A 22462-nucleotide genomic window follows, 5' to 3' on the forward strand; every position below is an offset into this window, starting at 1 on the left:
ATTTATAGGATAGCATGACGCTTCTATTCGACAAAACATATTATGATCCTAGAAGTGATGTGCCTGAGTACTTAGCATGCCAGCAGCTTATACATTTTGGCTGTAATTCTTTGGCCCAGCAGTCCCCTTTTGCTCACATACATTGACGAGACTTAGACGGGCATTGAGGGGCCATCATAAACGGCTGAGCCGGTGAGAAGGAGGATTTTATCGCCCGTTGAGCGCATTTTCAGATGACGTCGAATTTCGGTACACGTTTTTCTTAGTCGGGTTATGTGCAGATGCCTTAAGTGTTTATTCCATCGCTGCCTCGAATCAAGCGCTTTCACCTCCGCCTCGCCAGCGGAGGACGGCAGTGAGTCAACGTTTGTCGGTGTGCTTTGACTAGAGATGTCAGACACCACCAATTCCGAAAATTTCCGAAAAAAACCGATCCCGATACGCATGAGGATGTTGTGTTCAAAAATCCATCGATATAATTCTCAGGCCAAACACCAACTTATTTCTGAAATGGTCAATAGCGCGTTAACATGTTATATTTTCTGCCCATCCAGTGCTTTCGTAGTCTTAATATGTACCTAGAAGCTGATTCTGAAATGGCAAGATACTTTAACCGGGACCATGCAGATAGCCATCTATCATTCAGTTAACGAAATTACTTTAGACCCTGATTCTTACCCTGTAAAGCCAAAAAGAGTAAAATTAACGGTTAAACATAAAACCGTTGGCCAGGGTTTACGGGACAGCTTTACATCTTTTGGAGGGATGAATTGAATTTCCTTTAAGTTAAAGTGGGATATCCAATGCTATTCAAAAATCAGCAACAAATGTTTTTCTTAAAGTGATAGTGAGAAAGGTGTATTATGTCACGGATCGTCGAGGTCAGAAACCCTATGTCTCTCCAGCCTGTGCAAAATGATAAACACTCAGGCACTTGCAATTTGAGCACGACGACCGATATCGCTCACAAAGAATTCCGGAAAAAGCTTAAGAAAGGTGAGGCTCCACCGGCAGGCAAAATCACCACGGTTCTGGCGTTAAGATTATAAACCTGCCTGTGAAGCAGCAATGCGGGCGGGGGAGAGGGCGCAGCGGCACGTGCCCCCTCAGGTCCTCAATAGGCTCTATGGGCCCTGTTACCAACGGTCAAGTGCCCAATGGCCTGAGATCTTATTAAGGGACTCAGTCCTGCGGACTGGGCCCTCAAATGCCAGTCGGAGAGTCATTTGCGCTGATTGGGCCTTCCGAGTCGTTGAGGGCCCCTATGTGGGTCAGCAGCACCAGCTCCGATCAGACGGCCCCGGGCCGGTCTTGACCTGACCACCCTATCCCAAGCAGGACAAGACCGGACCACATATGTTAGGCATGTGGTCTTATTATTATTAAAAGGTATTGTAAAAGATGACAATAAATTATATAGTTCCGCCGGGCGCGCGAGAGCGACTATCGTGACATATTGCATCCGAAAGCCTTTCAAGCTGCATTTGCACCGTTAAAAGATTAGAATGTAGCGTATAATTGACCTGCATTATTTGGAGGATGTCCTCTGGACAGATAAGCATTTCGAGGGACACAAATTTTGATATTTTACCTTTACACTTTTTGTTCCGCCAACAGATTCCAGGACCAGCTCACGGTGCCGTTAATGCAGTCTGTTCCTTCTACCAATCTACAAACCGTGAGGCGAAATATACGCCTGGATTACCTTCTAAACGTGCGCATCAGTACTCTTAAGAATTGAAAAATGGTTCTTTCAAATGCAATATCATTTTCGCTCCCTCACTGGTCGCAGCTTTTTGAGCCCGCGAAACCCGCGCCACGCAGTCTATGGAGACTGCAAAGCCGGGCGTCGAGGTTTTGTTCCCAGGACTTGCGAATGTGTTTGCTCATGGCCATGTTACGTAATTTTTTCGTGATCGATTCTGATTGAAGGTTTAATATCGCCATTGGAGCGTTGGTAAATGCAAGTTTTTGACCTTAACTCGATACAAAATCTGCGTTCATGAAACCTCAATATTTTTGTAGAACTCAAAAAAGTTGTGGCAAAACTTTTGAGTCTATAGGCGCAGAAAACGTCCACTGAAAGATTGTAAAATTAATGTCGCCTTCAGTTTATCCCATGCAGTCTGCTACCTCCCGCTTCGTCCAGTCATTGCCTTCAAAATGCACACTGAAGTGCGTCTCCCAGTAGCTTCTGGCTTCTGTTGCAGTTAAGTAGGTGAAAATTAAAACCAGGAGAGAATTCATGCCCTCAAAGCCAAGTGACCCATAGCATGGGATTTGATTTTGGGGGGAGGGCTTTCACAACCAGGGGAATTTTTTTTTTGACTCTCTCCCCTCTCTTTTTTTCTCATTTCCCTCCCCTTACCAAGGATTTGACTGTGCCCATGCTGTAAAGATAAGTACACAGAAACTGCCATGCATGTGATACAATTCAGGAATGATGTACCCGGCGGATCACATCTAAATATTTTCGGTCACACAAGAGGGAATTTAACAATTTCATCGCTTGCTTTCTAGCAACAAACGTCAATTTTTTTCAAACCAGGCTGCAATGTCTGACAGATAGGTTGCATGACATTGCTGGACTAGATCAGGTTGTTTGGTAGTTTTTGTGCAATAAGACATGTTTGTTATTAAAAGGCAGTTAGCTTATCTGGTTGGGATAAAAGCTTGGTTGCAAGCCGCATTTATAGTGTTGTCATTCTATACAATTTACTCAGCGTCATGTGCTTTCATACATTCATCAAAACGTAATCAAGTAGAATATGTGAATGAGCTATGCAAACGGTTTGCACATTGTTAGGTACAGTAGCATAAGTCTGTGGATGGTCTGAATGTCTCTTGCGACGTAATATTTCAATCCAGCATTTCAATGGTCAGCCAGTGGTTATTTTAGTTTAGCTGGTTGTCAATCGGCCCAGTCTGTCTGGACCGGTCAACTTTGACATCTGGCCCGGCTTTGACGCTCGTCATAGTGGACCCTTGTGGACCGTTTCAATGAGACCCGTGAACACATCTGTAGCCCGCGGATATATTTAATGCGCGAAGTCTTCTAATGGGCACGGTATATTGTGCGCCATTGGCTACAGATCGAGTGGGTACTTAACACGCGCTCTAGCATGGGGATAAAATCCATTTCACGCGTCGTGTGTTCACAAATACATGAGTAATATAAACTAAGGATAAGGATACGGATATTTTCATATCTGTCAGCAAATTAAAGGCTCGCTTGTCGTTTTGCGAAACGTTTATCAAATAAATTACAGAATGAAAGAAGACATTGAGTTCTGAACTTCCAGAGATGACAAGTGGAAGCACGCCGCGGTATGGACGTTAGACTCTCGTTCATTGGCGGTGGTAGTTTAATTTACGCCAGATTTCATCAATTACTCATACATTTACTTGCAAATTGCACCCAACCACCCTCTAAACTTTTGGTCACTGGGGTTTTATGACGCACTCAGCTGCTGGGGCTATGATGGCGCCGCCTGCCTCTTACCTGGGCAGGAAGGACGGGAATCGAGAGTCGAACTCGTATCTCGGGTTTCCAGACACGCAGCTGATGCGCCACGCTACCAGTACCCTCCAAAGGCAGTGTTTCAAACTTTTACAGTTCCACATGTCGTCGGAGAAGGGAAATCCGATCTCTTCCACCCTTTCCAGAAAATGTAATTTTTTGATTTCTGCCCGGTTTGCGAACGTCACACAAAATGGCTCCGAACCGTTCTCCCCTGCTGTGAGGAGAAGCCTAGCCCTGACTCATGCGCTGGTCTTACGCACGGCTGGTAGCGCCGGCCCTGCCGACAGGATAACTCTGAACTTGTTCACTAGCGATGCCAGTACAGGCGATGGAGAGGCCTGCCTCGTCTCGCGCCGGCAGTGTCAGTAGACACCAAGGCCCAACTGAGGACCCAATGACACCCACCGGTGGCCTATCCGGCTTGGCCTTCCACCAGTGCGGAGCGAAGCCAATGTCCTTGGCAGCTGCATGCACCGATAACCAGCTCCACGACTTTATCGAATGGAGTCGTGTATTACAGCTGCACAGTGCGACGTGCGACACTTCACCACAACGCGACGACGAGGGCTGGCGGGGGGACCGTCGGCCGGGCCAGGGTCGCGGCAGCCGCAGCCTCGACGGCGTCGCCGGGTCACCACCGGCGGACGGTTGGACGGCAGGGGCGATGCCTCACCCTGCAGCCCCGCGTCCGTCGTCGCCAGGCTCCTCTGCGAAAAACAGCGGCGGGTGGTGACAGCCGTGACGACGGCGGAGAGGTTGTCGCAGCGGAGCGTGGAGGTTATGCAAGTCATACTGCGCGCCACTGACGCGGCGTGCAGGTGAAAACAATATCCATATCAAGAACGTCAATGAAACCCAACAATATCCAGTATCAATGCCGGAAGTACAACACAACAAAAAAAGCATTAGTATCAGACCACCAACCTACATACACATGAGAAGAGCATAACGAAGGCAGTGCTGAGACTGCATTCGAAGGTTTGGCAGCGAACTGTTACTTTCGGTCTAGGCAAATGAAAACAAACATTCTTCTAGTCATCATAATGACCAGCAAGCTCAAACAAGTTATAGGAAGAGACACAACAAGGACTTTTTGCACGAAACCATCCAAGCTAGCATTTCCTCCTCAGTCGCGCCTTTACGCCACACTTGTTTTCCACTTAACCTCTTAGCAAATTCGCCCTGACCCCGTCCCCGTCCCCCCTCCCCCCCCCCCACCAGCTGGCCCACCGGCTTCTCTCGGCACCGGCCGACTCACCCGATCATTACTTCGGTGATGGGTGCCTTGCAGACGCGCGCATTGACGCAGGGTGTCAAAGCAGCACTTATCTGTTGGTGAGTCACAGTCGCCGTCCGTGCAGCACCGCTCCGGAAGGGCGGATCTTTCTAAGCACGCCGTTTCTGCTCGGCGGCCACTCCCCCGGGCGAGCCTCGTCGCAGCAGTAATTCGTCCGTTTGGCCATCGACAGAAGTAAAGCAGTTGCCTCAGCGGCCGCGACCGCACAAAGCGCGAGGAGCAGCGTGCGGATCCACATGATTGTCGACCGGGTGAGCCTGTGCAATGACGCGGCCGGCGCTCGGTCGCCTTTATCCCAGCGGCGGCCGACCCAGTGGCATGTGCAACGGTATGCAGATTGCGGAGCGGGCGGTCTGACGCGCCATTCGGCCGCTGGCCCGAGCGTGGGACCCTGGTGCGCAGAACGACAGGCATGTTTGGGCGGTGTCACACCGCGACCGTGACCGTGACCATGTTGGCCATCGTAGTGCTGCTGCTGGGTCCACTGTTAACATTTTTTTCGGATTTGTTTTCTTTGCCGAGCGAGCAGGGTCTGGATTCGAGTGGTGGCCGTAAGAAGGCAGAGATTTGCGGTGTGCGTATTAGCCAGTGACCACACCAGTCTTCATTGACTGACTACAACTGTTAACATTCCATGACTGAAAAACCATCGTAACGACCCATCTCCCGCTCCACCTTTGCTCGGTCTTCCCGCATGTGACTGTCTGAGCTCAAGCTTGCGGTGAAAACCGGGCACCGAGTCGTTTGAACATGCGGAGACATTTGTAGCCGCGGACGATTACGGGACAAGCGCCGCGGTGAAACTCCATGAGCTCTCATCCTCCGAGCTCGATTTCGGGAGTTTCCCAGGAGTGGCCAAGGTGAGCCGTCAGCCACGGGGTGTGCTCTTGACTTGGCCTGACTTGACGTTGACATGGTCTGGTACCCGCGCTCGCCTAGTCTTCTTAATCCCAGTCTTCCGTCGACCCCAACGCTCCAAATGGTGCTCCACTCAGTCCACAAACTTCTCTAAGAATATCATTTCCATTGAGTCTTCATTAAGTGTGACGATTTTGCTCAGTGGCAGTCGGTCAGTACGTACACAGACAATTTAAGAATCGAAAAATAATTTACCACTCAATGTCATAAGCATCGATGCTCCGGATGTTAAGCGAATTTGAGCTTATAATGCTCACATGACAGAAAACAGAATGGAAATGCTCATATGCCCATTCTATATCCGCAACCACTTAGCGGCAGGTGCATATGATCAGCGAGCCGATTGCGTACAATTTAGCGACGAGAATGACGATGTACGCGGCAAGCCAAAGCGGCCAGTCTTCGCAACACACTTCGAACTTACGCGGCCTCGCACCCCGTGGTCGTGCCGCCGCCGGCAGTGTGAGTGGCGAGCGCGGCGAGCCGGTGTCTTCCGCAGATAATGTTTTGCACTAGATGCTCCAGATACGCTGTGCCTGGTCCGCAAATATCCACATTTCACCGCGCGCAGTCTGTACCTGTCTACGGAGTCGGCCGTGCTTTGTCCGTATCTGCCCACATTGCGGCCTGCTCGGTCTGCCTACCCGCGAGGCCGGCTGTGCTCGGTCCGTTCCTGTGCGCGAGACCGACAGTACTCGGTCCCCATCTGTCTGTTTAGCCACTATGAGTGTCGAGCCACGTATGTCGCGTTTTGGATGCGTTTATGTGCGTTGCTATGTTTAACTTCAAAGTGACATGAGGGGTGGAATAATGGATATCCTAACCGAGGTTCAGAATGCAACATGTATGCGCGATAACGCTCTTTTTCGCCAGAACAACGTTAGCTGTACAGCTGCTCAGCCCCTGTATGCTTCATACGAGTGGAAGTGCGCTCTAATAATTACATTTACTCCACCTCTTAACGTGGTTTGCTTTGGTAGCACGCCCATTCAAAAGGGTAAAATAGCCCAAGCTATTTGGCATCATGTCCGAACAAACAATCGGCAACACGCACACATGTGTGAGCCTGGTTTATGGCTCGCTGCGTTTTGTCACAGGTCTCCATTTATTCAATCTTCTGCAGCAACATTTCTGCGGAAGATCTCGATAACAAGAAAGTCACAGCCGCAACAGCAAAAGATGTCATTTCTTGGACATGTTTGCGAGGTCCCCCGCTGAGGCTAATTCGACTGGAGATTAATCATACTCGCGTGAGCGGCACCGTGTTAGTGAAGTCTCGTAAGACGGACCAGAGATGCGATAAAACCCAGGTCAGGTTTTCAGCAAAACTAGCCTTTGCAATATTTTGGTGATAACGAATTATCAGACCATCATTCATCATCGACTTAGTATGCCAAGTAAACCTTCCTTTCTCGTTACGCTGACCTGTGCGCCGATGTGTAGAGGCTATTCGCATTTCAGGCTGCTGATGATCTGATCACTTGTGACCCAAAAATACTCTGAAGATCTCCTCGAAATGGAATATTTTAGAATGGGCTTGATCGCCACTCGGTACGTCCCATCCACGCATCACTTAATTAGTGCGGGACATGGAACTTCAATGAATACGTATGGCGCATGGCGCCATGCGTATTCGCCATTCGAGGGGTAAGAATGGGGCAACTTCGCCTCCGGCTCGAATTGAATCTTGGTCCAAATTCTAATCCCAATGGTGTCCACTTCAGACATTCGGAAGGAATGTCGAAAACGCGTCTGCGCCTGCGTGGCATAAGCCTATGTGAATACTGGCAAGTAGTTATGCCACATGCCTGGGAGACCGATCGGAACGACAAAATGCACAATACATTTACAAAATACATTCATATAATACATTTACAAGCTCGCGTATGTCGACAAAAGGAATGCTTTAGATGGTTACACCCAATGGCCAAATACGACTGAAGTAGTCAGCAGGATTCCCGCCGGGTTCCAGTCTAAGCCGTTTGGTTTCTGGCTCTTTTCCGTTAACCGATGCCGATGCGTCACATGATGCCGGCGGACATGGAGAATCAGCCAAGCTGGCTGGCCTCCGTGACTGCTTCGGTTTGCGTGCTGCTTCTTCGGGACCGGTGGGCAAGGTAGAATTGGGTGAAACGGCGGGGTCAGGGCACTGGCTACCGATACTTTAACTACGTTTCACATAAAAGTACAATATGGTGGAACATGTATCTGAAGCCTTCGTGCATGAATGCGACAGGCGTGACAACCATGGCCTTAGACGATGGAGCCCCGTGGGCGCGAAGCGGGCTAACCCGGACAAATGAGCGACCAGGTCGAATCGGAAAGGAAAAACTGAGATTGCGTAAAGTGGCTACATTTTAGAACATCATAATCTCACGCTATACTGCCCCATGATGCGGGGAAAATTTGTCGTCGAGAATTTGCAGAAAGCTAAGGCTGTGTTCAATGAAAACTGCTCCCTGTCTTGTAGCAATGCATCAATGAACCATGTACGGGGTTCGATTCCACGCGGCGCCCGCCCTTCCTGCCAGGGTGAGAGGCAGGCGACACCATATGGCCTCAGCAGCTGAGTGCGTCGTAAAGTCGCAATGAGACAGACAGACAGGGATGCAAGTACAGCCATAGCGGGTGCTCAGAGCCTGTAGTGTCTCAGACTGTGCAGAGTTCGGAGGGCGTACCGTGTTCCGCGACGCGCCGCCGGAGCCTGCGGATGTGCTCGGCGGCGCAGCGTGCTGCATGGGAGCTGCTGCAAGGCAGAGCTGTCGCGTGGAGCCAGGGCGGCCGTCAGTGCGCAGGTCACCAGCGGGGTGGGGTGCGATGGGCCGGCCCGGGCCGGAGTAGTCGCGTGGACCAAGGGTCAAAGTGATGCAAGTTGGCCTATTGAATTACGATGCGCCTTCGTTGTTATTCGCTAAACTCAAAATATCGGGGTTTATGCCAAGATGGCGTTTAGGTGAACCAAGAGCGGAGGTGTAGCAAGACGAAGAAGCGCTACACAAACCAAATGGCTCGGGCTGAAACTTTGAGATGATAATATATCCCTCGGAGCGTGTTCACCTCTAAACCTCGTTTCCAAACAAAACCATCTATATCAGACGCCTTCTATGGAGCACACGCGCATAAAAATAAGAGATCCGTCGGATGGTATCATTTTATCTTTAAAATAAAAGGATTACAGCCTCACAATGATCGTGGAAGAGAAATAGGATGATGATCAGCAGGGGTTTATCTGCGTCTCCACACCGTTTACGACAGGAAATGTGGTATTTTGTTAGGTTAACTTGGATAGGGGTGATGGTTCTGGCCTCTCTTAACCGTGGCCCTAAAAGGGAGAGGGCAGAGGGGTTAATGCGACCCTCGTCCCCTAAATTTTTCTAAGAATAACTCTTCCCCTAAATGCTTCTAAGAATAACTCTCTCCCTTTATTTGTCTGTGAATAACTCTCCCCCTAAATTTTTCTGAGAATAACTCTCAGCTATGTCGTGCAATCGCGCGCAACTTTCCAGGAACCCATGGACCATCCATTGTGCTTGTTTTAACAATATAACCCAATCCCTAGCACTTCTAAATTTGGAGCATCGGCCGTTTTTGAGAAACACTGCAAGGAGATCTTCGGCCTGCGCGGGTGGCGTGCAGTAACTAACGATGCCCAGCAACGTGCGCCGCGGGCCGACACGATTAACGGAGCCATGCATCGTAATATATGCTAAAAACAAGAAAAATACACACCGTGCTGCTCAGTATTAAACAAGGGACGTGTCCATTTACGGTTCGTGTCCCTGTAGCGCACTGTCTCGTACATATAAGCATGTAAAGCTAAAATAATAAGATATTCGTGACGTTTGACCTTTTCTGACCTTTACATGTTGCCTTTTTACTCTGGCATGTTTTTAGCGCTTTGAATTTGACATTTGCTCAGCCATAATGAGGTCAACTACTGAACGAACGAGAACAAAACCGGTTAAGGTCACGAGATCTCGCTGAGACAAATCCATCAGTACTTTCCGCCAAGTTCTATCTTTGTTGGCTTGGAAATGACAGGTAAGTCGCATCGACCCCTATCAGTCTGTATGAATAAAACAACGGCCGGTCAGGGCAAAAGCTTTTCGACCATCAAAACCAATATCATCTTAAGTAAAAGCGCGTAAGGTTTTGGGGTGAATTCTCCTGCTTCATCAACCGTCACTTTTTGTGAGGCGTTAGCTCTTCACGCTCGTCTTCAACTTGCATAGCAGGCCGATTTCTGTAAATGACGAATATTGTGAATGACAGAGACTTAGGTTGGTAGGCTTATTTCATAACAGCTATGTCGTAGGCTATTAGGCTTATTTCAAGCTTCAGAACAACAATGTACGCTCACCAAACTATCTTAAGCTGTAGCGTTATACTATATCAAGAGAAACCACAATTATCCAACGTCTCTACGGCCATGTTTGTCATGCACCTCATTTGGTCGCAAACTGTATGTCAGGGGCATTTCTTTCTAAAATCGGATGGGGAGGCGCTAGGCTGATAAGGTTGACTCAAGTTCCGCTAGAACTGACTTTTCAGGACTTTGGCCACTTTTATTGGATCCCAATATTAAAAGAAAACACGTTTCGTGGATCCCAAGATTGTTTGGCTCCGAAGAAGCAGCTTTTCGTTTCAAGGTGATGCGAAATCACGCTTTATGAAATATTAAAGTGGTGCACAATTGAAAAACAACATCTTGGTAAGATAAGACCTTGTGACCAGCAAAAAAAACATATCGTTCATCTTTGTCGAAGGAGGCCTGGTTCGCAAAACCGGTTTTATGTGGAATGACACAGCCTGACGAGTACGGACGACAGCCTTTGGAAAATTTTGACAACCCTGTCAAAACGTCCATAAGTGCAAGTCATACTAAACCAGGGCAATAGAACACTGGGTACTCAAGTGCTTTGACTAGTAGGCATCGACACATACTATAATGATACCACAATCGGGCTTAAGACCAGATTTACGATGTTGTACTAAAAGTTGGCAGTGCTTTGCTAGCGGATATTTGGTTTGTTTATGGTGATTAAGTGTAATTGCGTTTAATATTCCCGAAACAGTTGAAGTGCGTTGTAGTCAAAGTCGTGTAGTAGATGCCGTAGTGGGATTGGTGGTTGGATGGTCAGATTGCTTTAAAGTAAATTGAGATGCCCCTAGATCATTCTGCTACATCTTCTTTTTGCCAAGTCACGTAATGTCTCGGTTATACATCGTGGCTCATTTTAAACATTCTGCATGATAATTGATCCTGCGATGTCTCAGTTACTGCACAGCGAGTCAGTTATGAACAGTGTGGCATAGACTACCGGCTGCTGAATGCTGCATGCCAAGTGGCCGGTCTAGGTGTTCTCAGATATATTTGTGTTGGACCTAAGAATCTTGCTATTTTTCAATATATGAACGTAGGAAATTATTGCCTGATCGGCATTTCTGTACGCAACATATGCAATGATGGCCTTCCATCATCATCCCAGAGGTGTTACCACCCATGAAATAGGCCAAGCAGTAATTATATCACTTCAGCACAGCTGCATGATCACATTAGTTACATTAAGTTAGGAAAAAACAGCACTAAGATAGTGAAAATATCTGTTATGATGCAATGTTGTACACACACCTACTATGATATTAAACCAAAGGAATAATCAGCCTGCACTGTATAGAGCGGGTCATCTGATGTCAAAAATAGGTTAAGTTTCTGACATCATTCAGCTTATGTGAAATTGTAGGGCTATGTCTTTCCCAATCAGAGGAATTAATGTGTGTAAATCATTGGTGGGCTGTGCTGTCTCATCCCACCTCCACTCAATGTGTGTTTCTCTTTGGGTCTGGGACACTTTTCTTGACCAAATGCTATTTTCATGTTGTAGTGTTGTTTCATTCATCTAATAGTTCAGCCAATGCCATCAAATGATACCCAAAGTAAGTGATCATGGTGCATTAGCAACTTTCACCCCAGTTTTTCGGGTGTAAGATTTCAGCAGCAAGATGAGAAAGGCAAACCAACGTTTGGTGGCGCATTTCAACATTGTGTGTGTGGGGGGGGGGGGGGGGCATCACAAAATGGAAGTGTTCCATGCAACTACCTGTAATGCAAACTTCGTATTAAACAACAGCCAGTGCTTGGTAAATGTATTCAATGCAAGTAGCGAATGTTGTAGTTAATGGGTGCAGCGGCTTGTGATGTGCTTGAAATTTACGGTTGGTCAGCTAGATAAAACATCTTTGGGATCTATGCTAAATCCTATGATGAAATAAAGGGATCATTCAGGGTACAGGGCAAACAACTTCATTATGACATTATACAATGCCTGTTCACTCAAGGCAGGATTTTAGCATTGTTACATTTGTAGGAGATGAAGCTTGGGTCAAATATTGCAATATTCTGAATGCTCCATTGTAACCCGATCCTCTGCATTATGCCCATTACACAACATCATCATATAATTTATGTCAACACAATCTCTTCGTAATAATTGCAGTATATGTTGAATGGAAAATGGCACAGAAATATAATATCAACAATCCATATTGCATTTTGATAAGAATGTACATAGCTGGGGTATGGTTCGGGGCAATCTAAGGTCCATTTGGTACTCTTATTGCCTTAAGCCTATGCTGCATATGTTTTTAACAGTGACAATAATGTGTCCTCTAAATCTATCTTAGCTGCCCATTTCACTCCAGCTCCTTGGTATGCCTTTCCTTCCCTGGGATCAATGGATGGATGTTTAAGTTGTAAACTACGGGGCTTGGTGAGGAAAATAACAAATTGGTGTCATTATGCTCAATCACCAAACATCTTTTGTGAAGTGTTTCTAATGTGAAAGTTTGTTTTAGAGTTCCGTTTTCAGTGTAGCCTGTGAAAAAAGCATGTGTGTTCTCCTTATGCCTAAAAAACCTTTCTTCAAATGCTTTAAGGGAGCATCGTGACATAGGCCATATATGTGCCAAGTATATTTTATACACATAAAGAGATATGTGTATTTCTTGTGGTAACTCACAAAACTCCTGTAATAACTCGTTTCAAATTACAACAGCTGCATCTTCAGGTTATACACGACGTGACCAGATCGTTGCACTCAACATTCATATCGCCAATCTGTGACCGTGTTCACTCTGTGCTCCATCTCAACACTGTTGAAAAGAGTTGGCGGCAACAGGATTTGATATCACGCCCGGACATCGCGGCGCATGGATGGGTCTACGCTTTGCCTAATAGTTGGGGAAGGAGTGTCACGGTGCACGCTTTTCATCCCGAAAACTGCAAGAGAAATGTTGAAACTTCATTCATATGCACTTTTTGTGCACATATGTGTTAAAGATTTAGAAAACCATGGGCCTGAAAAGGAGCACGTTAACATGGTGACCTTATGGCTAGTCGTGAAATGTGCACCGTCGCAGCCGTATTTCATACTAGACTTCAGACCTCTCCGTACTGGACATATACGACATTCTCAACAGACATGTCGATAGCTGGGAGGACAGCGCACGTAAAGAATGGTGGAATGGTCCCCCGGAGTGGCCTTTGAAAATGGCGTGGTCAACGCTCTGACGCATGTTGGAAGTTGAGATCAGTAAGAAAGGCCTTGAATCTGTGTGTTTTGTGGTGGTGAGCTGGGAGCTTTTAACGCTAAAAACAGTGCATCAGCGATGTATCAGGAGGTAGTGATGAACCATGACAAACATAAACACGACCATTGGTGTGCGCAAATTTCCTCGCAAAAGACAAGGAATGCCATCCCAATATTCCTTCACTCTGCTACAAAGTGCACAGAATTGTGCTGATCCCATTTTTTAAAACCCTTTTGTGGTACAGCCCGGTAGAAGATACACCAGGCAGCTTTATTTCAAATCATTCCGTTTTACATTGTACTTGTTCACTGGGTTCTTGTACCGTCATTGGGCCGTCTCGACAGATCAGCTGGTTGGACTGCCTGGCCATGGATTCTCTGGCCTGTGGCATGGTGGGTTCGAGTCGCTTTAGGCATTCACTTTTTTGGCATTTTGGCAAAGGCATTTGTTCGCGACTGAAATAGGCTGCAGCCGGAGGCGGCGGTCCGGGAACAGCCAGGTATCATCGGAGGCCGGGATGGATCATGCCGAGCATTGTGACACGTTAAAACATCGCCGCGTAGTCCTGCCGTTGACCCGAAACTTCACGATCACATTAGGATTTTTCCAACAAGTGTGGTTTATCATTCCAAAAAAACATTCATCTGACTAATGTTTAAAAACTCGTGGTCGTCTGGATCATGGAGCACAACGATTCGGCATTATATATGACCTCTCAGAAATCAGTCGTTTTATCACAAGCGGGGGAGTGATGCGACCATCTTCTGATCTCCAGTCCGGCGAACGAAGACTTGCTAAATAATCTTTTCTTTCCTACCAGAGCGGATACACGGAACACTATCTGAGGTCTCCCGATGTGGCCGCAACGAATGGGGTCAAAAATACATCCAGTTTGTATAGTAGCCGTAGCAATACGAAATATATGTCTATGTGAAGCTACCATTTGTACAAGATGACCCAGATAAAAGTTAAACCACGTTTTGTTGAACAGCAACATCCTTTTTCTTCGCACAATCAAGACTGTCAGGCATTCAGACGACTGCCAATGACCATTTGATGCCAAGATGTGATCACAGACAATGGTAGCGGTCAGTGATTTCAAAAACAAAATGAAATCGATCAGGGATTTCACCTTCGTGAAGTCATGACTGTACAGAATGTGCCTCTTTGAGGACAATAACGACTATCTTGCCAACACCACCTCAGAGCGCTGCATCGCTCCCTCTGATACCCTTCTGGGCGGACCTGGGCGACTTTACGGGATCGCTCGGGACGAGGGCTCGTCCCACCTGTCGCCCCTAGACTTCGTGTAGAGGGGCAACATCACAAACCACGTTCACGAGAGCACACCACAGCACACCAGCACACCAGTGCACACCATCAGAAGCTTACGGGCATCTTTAGACCTACGATGGGGCGTGACAGCTTGGGCAATCGACCGGACAATCGGCCACCTGCAGCCAGCAGGCTCAGCTGTTGTGCATACTAGACCGGGCAATCGGCCACCTGCAGCAGGCTCAGCTGTTGCGCATGCTAGACCGGACAATCGGCCACCTGCAGCAGGCTCAGCTGTTGTGCATGCTGGACCGGACAATCGGCCACCTGCAGCAGGCTCAGCTGTTGTGCATGCTAGACCGGACAATCGGCCACCTGCAGCAGGCTCAGCTGTTGTGCATGCTAGACCGGACAATCGGCCACCTGCAACAGGCTCAGCTGTTGCGCATGCTAGACCGGACAATCGGCCACCTGCAGCAGCTCAGCTGTTGTGCATACTAGACCGGACAATCGGCCACCTGCAGCAGCTCAGCTGTTGTGCATACTAGACCGGACAATCGGCCACCTGCAGCAGGCTCAGCTGTTGTGCATACTGGACCGCAGAGGGTCCATCTGAAGCACCTCTCGGCATGCATTGACGGGCTTTGAATCACTCGTGACTACTGTCGCTGCTGATTGTGTTTTGTCATGCGGTTGGCAGTCGAATATCACCAGTCGCGACTGTGAGACAACTACACTTGCCGCTGTTGAGAGAGACGTTGCATAACTCTCATCTGGGCCACACAGTACTTCTATAGATGTCGTATATTGAAGTCAAGAGTTCTTCATATCATTCTAGGCGCTATCATACGGAAACCTTGTCAAACACTTCCAAACTGACATAGCATGTGAATGAGGTGGCATAACATAAACATAACTTACCTACAGGATATTAGTTGGTTCAAAATGTGAATAGCGCTAGCAATAATATGTCCAGGTGCCTAGCACATGAATAGTAATACAAATGTGTGCATTTTTGGTCATTTGGTCGAGTATCCCTCTCTGCTCACGTGCATTCAGGGGCTCAGAGCATTATTTAAGGGGAAAGGTGAAGTCAGCATTAAGGATGGGGCTCAGTTCGGTGGCGCGGGGGGTAGGGTGTCGGTGGTCAGCCCCTCCGAGGAAATATAAAATGGCACCCCTGCTGCATGCGATCCTATTGTATGCTATATAAAACCACACTGTAGTTGCATCAATTGCGTCATCATCAATTACAATTGCAATAGGGTTCCTACCAGTCTTCAGGTGCACGAGTCCCGCCCGTTTGCGTTGGGGGGGGGGGGGGGGGAGATGTACCAACTAAATGCTGCGTTTATGTTGCTTCCTACACCCCCAAACCAAGAAGAGGCAAGTCACGGCCCAATCTCATCGCTAATAATCAGGATCAAAGTTTTTTAAATGGTCCCTCGTGCGCTCTGCATGGCTCCTGGGCTTAAGTACGCCAGGTCAGACGCAAGCCCATGACGTTGTATAATTAAAACAACTGCGGTCTTATTCTTCTAAAGTTACCCTAAATCCTACTGCGAACACAGCTCTTGTAGTGTGACTTAGTTTGTACTCTGGATGACCTGTGACTGACGCAAGTGTGCAGGCTTCAGCCTTGATGCAATTTCGCAAAGCAAAGGTCTATAGCTGCTGGCACTGTATTGCTGCTGTCACCAACAAATAACACCTACACATAGGATAGCACACATTTATACAGGGTTACGTAAACCAAAGACGAAGTACACGCAGATAACAGATAACTACCTCGATACAGACGTTGCGAATGCGTGGGTCCGAGAAACCAATCTGGCGGAATCAGTGGTAGCTGCCATAACCACGGCCAGCGTAGCCATGACCGCCAACACGTCCGCTCCAAAGAGAGCCAACGCCTCCAGCGCCATAACCATAACCTCCGTAACCACCCACGGAGCCAGACCTGAAGCCGCCTCCATAGCTGTTGACGGGGGTCTGCGGGTGTTTGGCCACGCCGTAGTACTTGACGTCAGCGTTGTAGCCCGAGTCGCCGTCCACCCAGTAGGTGACCTGTTGTCTTCGGCCGTCGGGCAGCTGGGCAGAGTAGGAACCCTCGGTCTGTTGACCATGTCGGTTCTCCTGGGAATCGATGTCCACACCGGAGTAGCCGTCCTTGATGGAGTAAGCGGTGTTGTAGTCGGGCACGGCGTAGTAGTCGACGGAGCCACCCCGTCCGTAGCCGCCTCCGACGCCTCCTCCAAAACCACGTCCTAGGCGACCTCCGAGGCCCCCTCCATAGGATCTCCCGGCCGAAGCGGCAACCACGAGTGCCGAGAAAATAATCAGCTGAAAACACGAGTCCAGCATGAAGGCGATGGAAACACGATCTGCCATTTTTACATTGCGGGGGAAAAGCAGTGTGCTAGCTGAAAAATTTAGCCAGCTGCAAATGGCGTTGCTGTAGAAGTTATGAGTCCAGCTCTCGAAACATAAGACAAGACAGATACATTCGGAATTACGCTGATGGTTAGGCTTTGCATTCAAACATTTACTGAATTCGCGACCGCATGACGGTCCGCATGATTTATGACGCCTGCTCAGTTTTATCAAATGTCTGCTTAGCTATAGCTTTAGCCAGCGCGGATATTAGAAAATATCTCTTTGTGAAGCAAAAGTAAGCTCATGGCAGCATATCAGTTAGTCATTGTGAAGGATGACGCGCCTATTTATGCACTTTTTGCGCTTGCATTTGTAACAAAAATTACACGGTCGTATTCAGAAATAGGCAATGAGAAAAACAACTTGCGAAACAAGAGAAAAGAAACCCTCCATTAATGCTTACAGTAACGAAAAGAAAAGAAGCCCTCCGAAAAGGCTCACAGTTAACTGCACTACATTAAACAGATTTTGATATAAGTCAACACCACTGACTTCCTAACGTTACCCGCGTTAAGCGCATACGGTAGGGTTGTGATGCTCCCACCATGCAACCCAACCTTCATGTCTGCAGATGCTGGTCAGCGGTAAGAAACTGATGCTGCTCTCCCTTCGTCCGCATTCTTTTATACTGCAGCTTGACGCCGCCCCGCCCGTGGGCTGGCTGGACTCGCCTTGCATGACGCGTGGTGCCTGAGTGTGTGCGTGCAGGATCGCGCGTGAGTGCGTGATCAGCACACATGTTGCGTGGTGCGTGGTCAACCGCGTGGTCGGCAAGCATCAAGCGGGGCGCCGAGGTCAGATCCCAGCTCCGCGGGCAAGGTGTCAGGCTAGGAGAGGTGACAAGGTGTCAGGGTAGCAAGGAGCTGGTGACGAGCTAGGAGAGGTGACAAGGTGTCAGGATAGTAAGGAGCTAGTGACGAGCTAGGAGAGGTGACAAGGTGTCAGGATAGTAAGGAGCTAGTGACGGGCTAGGAGAGGTGACAAGGTGTCAGGGAAGTAAGGAGCTAGTGACGGGCTAGGAGAGGTGACAAGGTGTCAGGGAAGTAAGGAGCTAGTGACGGGCTAGGAGAGGTGACAAGGTGTCAGGATAGTAAGGAGCTAGTGACGAGCTAGGAGAGGTGACAAGGTGTCAGGGAAGTAAGGAGCTACTGACGAGCTAGGAGAGGTGACAAGGTGTCAGGGAAGTAAGGAGCTAGTGACGAGCTAGGAGAGGTGACAAGGTGTCAGGGAAGTAAGGAGCTAGTGACGAGCTAGGAGAGGTGACAAGGTGTCAGGATAGTAAGGAGCTAGTGACGGGCTAGGAGAGGTGACAAGGTGTCAGGATAGTAAGGAGCTAGTGACGAGCTAGGAGAGGTGGCAAGGTGTCAGGATAGTAAGGAACTAGTGACGAGCTAGGAGAGGTGACAAGGTGTCAGGGAAGTAAGGAGCTAGTGACGAGCTAGGAGAGGTGACAAGGTGTCGGGCTTGGTGCGGCTGAACGGGGGTTGTCTGAAATGAAAACCAGGTATGGGATAGATCCAGTGACGTTATGATGAATGCCAAATGGGAAAGAATGTTCAGTGAACGTTAATGAAGGTCGCTATCATTCAAACATCTTTCATTTATTTTATGTTTTTGCTAAAAAAAAGGCCTCTGTTGAAAGCCTTGCAAACACAGCCGATGACTGCTCGATAACGTCGTTTAACCCTGAGCTACCAGGTGGCTACAAGAGCATCTCAATTTTTCCAGTGGCGCTTCAATCTCCAAACGACTTTTTTACCGTACTGAAAATTTGGATGCCTGAGTTACCATCATTTTTGCATCTGTGATGAGAATGTTACATTTTTCATCTGGATAATTCATGATCTGTGACGTATTCTATAAAAAAGTCATGTCGGGGACATTTTGCTAAACAGTAAGGTGCCGGTGGTGTAGAGGTTAACGCGTCTGCGTTAACCACTACACTCCACGGTGCTCGCCCTTCCTGCCAGAGTGAGAGGCAGGTGACGCCATGCAGCTTCAGTAGCTGGGTGCGTCGAAGAGCCCAATAGCATGGCTTACTTAACAATAGCAACAAGCGATTATTTCTCGAAGATTCCTATGTATGCCACTTTTGAGCGCATTAATACTGTTCTAATTGGTTTCAAAAAGTTAACGATATCTCAGGTCAACGTAGATTAAACATGGACAGTGGCGACCAGATATGGACCTTTGCAGGTCATACGGATCAACCTCAATGCCACATATTTTAAAGCTTCGGACGACTTTTTAGCCCCACATTTTTTTTTTAACTTGAATTGATTAGACTTTATGTACCCAACCTGACCTGACATGATCTGAGATGAAATTAAATGAACTGTACTGGCATGACATATGCTAGATCGCATTTGCTTCTGTTAATTAGTGCTTACCTGACATAGTTTTCCAAGAGCTATTCAACATCGTCTTTCACCTTATCTCAGCATGCTTATTATTCGAGGAAACAGGAGGGCCCATAAAGTGTTAATTTTACAACTTTGACCTGATTTGATCTGTAAAATGCCTCCGCCGCCATTGGTCAGCCACATCTATCTAATGCATATTGATAAGACCTTTCTAATTTCGGTTTTCTTATTGCTCTAGCTTTCTGAGTTTTGAGATATTATTATTAGAGGCATTTATTATTGTTTGAGGCCTTGATGTCCTCGCTTTCTCGTAAGGCGAGGGTGACAAATCGTTTGTAGTGCGAGGGCCTCTGAAACCAGTGTATGAGTCGATGATTATGGCCAGCATAAGACCTTCAAACTGATGCCGAAAAAACAGGAGCTCAGGGCCTTCTTGCTTATATGAATGGGTGAGGGAGACTGAGTTCAGGACGAAGGAAACTGACAGCCGCCAAATATTGGTATGTTCCTGAAGCAGCCCATTCAGATCTGTCATCTAAACACCAATGCTAACATAAGGGGAAGACAAGTAAGAGAGCTTCCCCTGAATCTCATTGCCTGCCTTCATTGACCTGACAAGCTTTCTGGATCGACACCAGCCAGCTGACCAGAAGACACCAAGATCTACACCAGCCATCTGATCAGAAGGCACCAGATCGACACCAGCCAGCTGATCAGAAGACACCAAGATCTACACCAGCCAGCTGATCAGAAGGACACCAAGATCTACACCAGCCAGCTGATCAGAAGACACCAAGATCTACACCAGCCAGCTGATCAGAAGGACACCAAGATCGACACCAGCCAGCTGATCAGAAGACACCAAGATCTACACCCAGCCATCTGATCAGAAGACACCAAGATCGACACCAGCCAGCTGATCAGAAGACACCAAGATCGACACCAGCCAGCTGATCAGAAGACACCAAGATCGACACCAGCCAGCTGATCAGAGACACCAAGATCTACACCAGCCAGCTGATCAGAAGACACCAAGATCTACACCAGCCAGCTGATCAGAAGACACCAAGATCTACACCAGCCAGCTGATCAGAAGACACCAAGATCTACACCAGCCATCTGATCAGAAGGCACCAAGATCGACACCAGCCAGCTGATCAGAAGACACCAAGATCTACACCAGCCAGCTGATCAGAAGGACACCAAGATCGACACCAGCCAGCTGATCAGAAGACACCAAGATCTACACCAGCCAGCTGATCAGAAGACACCAAGATCTACACCAGCCAGCTGATCAGAAGACACCAAGATCTACACCAGCCAGCTGATCAGAAGACACCAAGATCTACACCAGCCAGCTGATCAGAAGACACCAAGATCTACACCAGCCAGCTGATCAGAAGACACCAAGATCTACACCAGCCAGCTGATCAGAAGACACCAAGATCTACACCAGCCAGCTGATCAGAAGACACCAAGATCTACACCAGCCAGCTGATCAGAAGACACCAAGATCTACACCAGCCAGCTGATCAGAAGACACCAAGATCTACACCAGCCAGCTGATCAGAAGACACCAAGATCTACACCAGCCAGCTGATCAGAAGACACCAAGATCTACACCAGCCAGCTGATCAGAAGACACCAGATCTACACCAGCCAGCTGATCAGAAGACACCAAGATCTACACCAGCCAGCTGATCAGAAGACACCAAGATCTACACCAGCCAGCTGATCAGAAGACACCAAGATCTACACCAGCCAGCTGATCAGAAGACACCAAGATCGACACCAGCCAGCTGATCAGAAGACACCAAGATCTACACCAGCCAGCTGATCAGAAGCACCAAGATCTACACCAGCCAGCTGATCAGAAGACACCAAGATCTACACCAGCCAGCTGATCAGAAGCACCAAGATCGACACCAGCCAGCTGATCAGAAGACACCAAGATCTACACCAGCCAGCTGATCAGAAGCACCAAGATCGACACCAGCCAGCTGATCAGAAGACACCAAGATCTACACCAGCCAGCTGATCAGAAGCACCAAGATCGACACCAGCCAGCTGATCAGAAGACACCAAGATCTACACCAGCCAGCTGATCAGAAGACACCAAGATCTACACCAGCCAGCTGATCAGAAGACACCAAGATCTACACCAGCCAGCTGATCAGAAGACACCAAGATCTACACCAGCCAGCTGATCAGAAGACACCAAGATCTACACCAGCCAGCTGATCAGAAGACACCAAGATCTACACCAGCCAGCTGATCAGAAGGCACCAAGATCTACACCAGCCAGCCAGGATCTACACCAGCCAGCTGATCAGAAGACACCAAGATCTACACCAGCCAGCTGATCAGAAGCACCAAGATCTACACCAGCCAGCTGATCAGAAGACACCAAGATCTACACCAGCCAGCTGATCAGAAGCACCAAGATCTACACCAGCCAGCTGATCAGAAGCACCAAGATCTACACCAGCCAGCTGATCAGAAGACACCAAGATCTACACCAGCCAGCTGATCAGAAGCACCAAGATCTACACCAGCCAGCTGATCAGAAGACACCAAGATCTACACCAGCCAGCTGATCAGAAGACACCAAGATCTACACCAGCCAGCTGATCAGAAGACACCAAGATCTACACCAGCCAGCTGATCAGAAGACACCAAGATCTACACCAGCCAGCTGATCAGAAGACACCAAGATCTACACCAGCCAGCTGATCAGAAGCACCAAGATCTACACCAGCCAGCTGATCAGAAGACACCAAGATCTACACCAGCCAGCTGATCAGAAGACACCAAGATCTACACCAGCCAGCTGATCAGAAGACACCAAGTTTCAGGACTCCACCTGGGACCGTTCAGAAGATGCGGCTGCGCTGGCTACGAGCGCCCCCCACGGTCATGGGAGATCAAGGCGATTGTATGTGGTTCATTCTATAGCAGGTACCGCTTCTTGCCAGTTTATTGTAGATCAAAGCTTAATGGGAAGAATAATATTTTTTTGTCTTCTGTCAGGCTTACAATCAGACTTCTTTGCCTTCCCAT

General features: G+C 48.1%; 1 protein-coding gene across 1 annotated transcript in view; it reads right to left on the reverse strand.

Annotated features, from left to right (window-relative positions):
- Positions 1–19436, reverse strand: part of LOC119091011 (uncharacterized) — a 22437-nt gene extending 3001 nt beyond the window's left edge. The window contains exons 1-3 of the mRNA XM_037213733.1: positions 19430–19436; positions 16554–16852; positions 4197–4230 (exon numbers count right to left, since the gene is read on the reverse strand). Coding sequence (XP_037069628.1) covers positions 4197–4230; positions 16554–16852; positions 19430–19436 — 340 coding nt within the window. The remainder of the gene's footprint in view (positions 1–4196; positions 4231–16553; positions 16853–19429) is intronic.
- Positions 19437–22462: the final 3026 nt, after the last annotated feature.

Source organism: Pollicipes pollicipes, unplaced genomic scaffold (assembly GCF_011947565.3).
Source record: "Pollicipes pollicipes isolate AB1234 unplaced genomic scaffold, Ppol_2.1 Scaffold_3216;HRSCAF=3773_pilon_pilon_pilon, whole genome shotgun sequence".
Classification (NCBI taxonomy): domain Eukaryota; kingdom Metazoa; phylum Arthropoda; class Thecostraca; order Pollicipedomorpha; family Pollicipedidae; genus Pollicipes; species Pollicipes pollicipes.